This window comes from Sinocyclocheilus rhinocerous, unplaced genomic scaffold (assembly GCF_001515625.1).
Source record: "Sinocyclocheilus rhinocerous isolate Xijiao unplaced genomic scaffold, SAMN03320098_v1.1 scaffold730, whole genome shotgun sequence".
NCBI lineage: Eukaryota > Metazoa > Chordata > Actinopteri > Cypriniformes > Cyprinidae > Sinocyclocheilus > Sinocyclocheilus rhinocerous.
In genome coordinates, this window is record NW_015670605.1 from 390,243 (window position 1) to 395,335 (window position 5,093).

At 36.2% G+C, this 5,093-nt stretch overlaps 1 protein-coding gene across 1 annotated transcript in view; it reads right to left on the bottom strand.

The window, feature by feature from the left end:
• Positions 1-913: 913 nt before the first annotated feature.
• The window catches only part of LOC107734302 (eukaryotic translation initiation factor 3 subunit L), a 6,365-nt gene continuing 2,185 nt past the window's right edge, over positions 914-5,093 (bottom strand). The window contains exons 6-13 of the mRNA XM_016546235.1: positions 4,901-5,093; positions 4,661-4,815; positions 4,368-4,538; positions 3,918-4,051; positions 2,542-2,715; positions 1,680-1,869; positions 1,393-1,473; positions 914-1,238 (exon numbers count right to left, since the gene is read on the bottom strand). The exon at positions 4,901-5,093 is cut by the window's right edge and continues 21 nt beyond it. Of these exons, the coding sequence (XP_016401721.1) occupies positions 1,161-1,238; positions 1,393-1,473; positions 1,680-1,869; positions 2,542-2,715; positions 3,918-4,051; positions 4,368-4,538; positions 4,661-4,815; positions 4,901-5,093 (1,176 nt within the window). The 3' untranslated portion in view covers positions 914-1,160. The remainder of the gene's footprint in view (positions 1,239-1,392; positions 1,474-1,679; positions 1,870-2,541; positions 2,716-3,917; positions 4,052-4,367; positions 4,539-4,660; positions 4,816-4,900) is intronic.

A 5,093-nucleotide genomic window follows, 5' to 3' on the forward strand; every position in this document is an offset into this window, starting at 1 on the left:
AAATTCAACAAGTTAAAATATACAAGTCATTGACAGAACACTGCCACCTAAAGGGGAAATACCATATCTTTATTTTCCTTTACTTTTTGATATATAAAAATAAAGATTACAAAAGATATTTTTGGAAAAGAAAAATGCTGACTTACCAAACAGAGTTAAGTATAAATAGTTGTATTTAAGTGTATTTATTTTTCAACATTTTATACCGGATTATTTGAATGGTGTGTGTTGTAAGGCATTATTATTTTTATATTCCCCTTTTTTTTGTCGTTATTGTCTGGTCACCAGCGTTGAGACCGTAGATGAAAAATCTGTGGATCCTGTTTGAATAAAGGAAATGTGCAACGGTTTTGCCTTAAGGTCCTGAAGATGATAAAATATTGACCAAAGCAAGAGTCATCATGAGGACGGCATTCCTCTATGCATTGAAGCCCAGCAACAGGATATTAAAGAGAATAACGTGGCCCTTATGACACACAAAATGAAATATCTCAAAAGTCCTGTTACTTACTGAATAGTGTATTAATATCAAACTGGAAAAGTTAAACAATCCTGACACCCATTAAAAAACGCTGCTGTCAAAAGGTATTTTTTGTGAGAATATATTGTGAGTCCAAAGTTGTCCAAAATAAATGGAAAGAAAAATTTAGTTTTGTATTGTTTTAAATGCTCCTGTGAATACAAAGATTCTTCTGCCATCTAGTGGCATTTATACTAGTAGAATAGCATGCCTTCATGTTTGTAAAATGTAAATAAGTGTATATACAGATGCTTAGAGCCTCATTTTTGAAACATAAGCATTATAAAACCATTATGTAAATTGTCACTGAATTTAATTTGGTAATGCAAGAATTGTTTATGAATAATTAAAGAACTTTGTTTTTAAGATGTAAACTCAAAAAAGACTCCAAACTACAGCCACATCAAACTTTATTGACTAAGAAAAAAAGAACTTCCATCAGTTTCACTTGTTTTTGACAGACCAGAGCAAGTCAGTGAAATGAACTGAAAGAGCCTACATTATAGTTCAGAAATGGCCTCCGATTGGTTTAAGAGTATCAGAGGAGGTTCCTGATTGGTTGAGAAGGTTGGCCTGTGATTGGTGGATATCACAGTCAGATCAAATTAGGGTTTGATTGGTTCTTCTGGTGGGACCTGCATTAAGTGGCACGTGACGTGGAGCTGGTCAAACTCGAAGGGGCACCAGTCAGAGGCATTTTCTTCAGCGTTCGGTTAAGCTACAGAAGATAAGAAAGGTACAATCAAAATGTGAAAACACAGATGTTTAATTCAAAAATAGATCCATAAACTGTAATTTACAGAATATGTATATGAATGCTATATGATATTATTCAATAATTCACTGAATATGAATTATTCAAGCATGTGTACCTCCTCAAACTTGTGGATCTGTCGGATAAAGAAATCTCCATAGCGACGGGCAACCTTGGTGTCTGCAATATGGATCATATCCTGATGGAACACCAAGTAAATTCATTTTTAGAATGACTCACAAAGTCATCTCACCAGTAAAACAAAATACATCTAAGCCTATTAAATATTAAATTATTTTAAAGATAAGACGACAACTGGCATGACTGTGGAAGCCATATATTTAATCTCATAAATAAGTGTTCAATTTGGCAGTTCTAGTTTAAAGACAGAAACTCAACACACACCTTATCGATGTAGAAGTCGACCTCAGAGGCAGACTGAAACTCTCCATCCAGAGCAGAGATGCCGCTGGTCCACACCAGGTTCTTCATCTTGTGTTTGAAGACCAGCAGCTGGATGCGAAACTCCTGCTCGGACATGTCCAGGAATCCAGCCAGTTTGGCCACAGGCATGGTGGTGTAGAGCTTCAGGAAACTGACAGAGACACATGGAGTCAGCTATGAACATTTCAAAGCTTATCTAATATCCAATGCTTCTACACATGCTGTGGGAATAGAAGATTCAGCTGTCAGCTGGGCTGGGCAATATAATTATAAATAGTTGTTAATAGGCAGATTAAAAGGTTAAAAAAAAAAGTTCAAAATTTTAAATAAAGATTTAAAATGATCAAAATCTTTTAAAAAAAAAATTTGTCATGGCTCTTCCAAGCTGTATAATGGCAGTGAATGGTGCCACTGTTTTTGAAGCCGATCGATTTTTAAAAATGTATAAACTGTAATCTCCAGCTTCTGGTCGCTCAAGCAGGTGCGTTCACGACAAGGCGCTCAAGCGTATGACGTAGGCGTAGCTGAAGGCGCATCATAAGCTCCGGGTGTGTTCATCTGAAAGAGGAATGTCAGATAAGCCTAGGATGCCCTGAGGCTGAGTAAATCATGGGCTAATTTTCATTTTTGGGTGAACTATCCCTTTAATAATAATATAACAAAACAGGAATCCGAATGGTCAATTAAAAGTCCATGGCCAGCCCTAGAAATAGGAGAATGATTGCTAAAAGTGAAGGAGAGCTCATTACACACCTTACAATTCCTGTTCGTCCAATCAACAGAAGACAGAACTGCCCTTAACATTACTAAGCTGGTGTTGTACCTGCGGATGGTGGAGAGCTGCGCCTGCTGCTGCACTTCCTCGGCAAACACCTTGAGCTGCTGCTGGAATGGTTCTTTGTGGTAATCTGGATTAACGTTATCATAGTTTGGAACTACGGGTGACAGGAACTTGGGGCAGGCGAAACTGAACAACTCCTCAAACACCTGAAGATCTCTGTAAAAAAGAGAAATTCCTCCATTTTTTAGATGAATATATATATATATATATATACACACACACACAAAAAAATTCCTGAGAAAAATTAATACTTTTATTGAGCATTATTAAATGGCCCAAGTGACAGTAAAACAAAATTATGCTACAAATGATTTATAGTTCAAATTAATTATATATAAAAAAAAAACTATCACTGTTTCCGTACAAATATTAAGCAGCACAACTGTTTTCAACATTGACAATAATAAGTAATGTTTCTCAAATCAACATTTTGGAATGATTTCTGAAGCAAATGTGACACTGAAGACTGGAGTAATGATGCTGAAAATTCTGCTTCGCATCACAGGAATAAATCAAATCTTAAAATATATTCAAATAGAAAACAGTTATTTCTATACTTAAATCGTAATAACATTTCACAATATTACTGTTTTTACTGTATTTTTCTTCAAATAAATGTAGCCTTGGTGAGCAGAAGAGACTTATTTCAAAAACATAAAATATATCTTACCATGGTAGTACATACATATATAACTTCAATGTATAATGTGTGCGTCTGTGTGTGTGTGTGTGTGGGCAGGCGAAACTGAACAACTCCTCAAACACCTGAAGATCTCTGTAAAAAAGAGAAATTCCTCCATTTTTTAGATGAATATATATATATATATATATACACACACACACAAAAAAATTCCTGAGAAAAATTAATACTTTTATTGAGCATTATTAAATGGCCCAAGTGACAGTAAAACAAAATTATGCTACAAATGATTTATAGTTCAAATTAATTATATATAAAAAAAAAACTATCACTGTTTCCGTACAAATATTAAGCAGCACAACTGTTTTCAACATTGACAATAATAAGTAATGTTTCTCAAATCAACATTTTGGAATGATTTCTGAAGCAAATGTGACACTGAAGACTGGAGTAATGATGCTGAAAATTCTGCTTCGCATCACAGGAATAAATCAAATCTTAAAATATATTCAAATAGAAAACAGTTATTTCTATACTTAAATCGTAATAACATTTCACAATATTACTGTTTTTACTGTATTTTTCTTCAAATAAATGTAGCCTTGGTGAGCAGAAGAGACTTATTTCAAAAACATAAAATATATCTTACCATGGTAGTACATACATATATAACTTCAATGTATAATGTGTGCGTCTGTGTGTGTGTGTGTGTTCTCACCCTTTCTGCATGCGGAGCATCTTGTCTCCGTATTTCTCGCGCAGCTGTGTGTGGATGCTCTCGTCGATGCGCATGGGGTACATGGTGAGAGCGATGGCCAGCAGCCCGTGCATCTGCTCGTTCTGTTTATTAATCTGAACAACACACAATACACGATTTAGATTATTCATCACACCATTATGACAATACAGAATAGAAAGTACAACAGAACGAAACAAATACTATCTTCAAGTAAAACACTTGGAACATTAATGCACAAATTACAGCACCTTCTTCAGGTTTTGCATAATTTAATAATTACAATTACTGTAATGTGTCCATTTTTTACATTTTGTATGTAATTAGCATTTTCCTTATTACTGTAATAGAGTAATAGAGCATTTTACAGCAAAATAAAGATATATATATACACACACAAAGACAAACACTTTTTAATTTAAATGCACTGACCATCTCATATTTGTAGGTGGTTCTCTGGAACATATTTCTGGTCCTCTGGATGTACAGCAGAATGTTGGCGAAGACACGAATGGCGTCCTGATAGCGTCTCATCATCAGATACGCAAAACCCACATAATAATATGTGGTGATCTGACACTCGGGCACACGTGAATACATGCTCTGAAAAACACAAAGAACCAGATTTGATTATGAACAATGTTAGCATGCTGCCACACAATTCCAACACTTTTATTTGTCTTGAGACAACAGTACTCAGTGACCATAGTAGGACATTTTCTTACCTTCTTGTTGAGTTCGATGTTCTCCAGGACTTTGATGGCCTGATAGTAATCGCCCAGCAGAGAGTGAAGCCTCAGCAATCCCACCAGACTGAAATAACCCAACATCTTATACAGAGAGTGACGGCCGTACTCTCCAGCCACTGACTCTGGGTCACCTGTGACACAAACACAAGCGTCATACTGACATCTGAATTAGATTACAAGAAAGTCAGTACACGAGGGCTGGTTGGCGTCTTTCACCTCCGCTAGTGTACACCTCCAGCTGACGGTTGATGTTGCTCTTGTCCACCAGAGAGTGAAGGACATTCAGCACACTGTGAACGTTCCAGATCTTGGGATTGTTCCTCAGGAACTCAATCTCCTCCTCCGATTTCTTGGCCGTCTTACAGCGATACTGACTGAACGACTGGAACTGCAGAACGGGGAGAGAGAG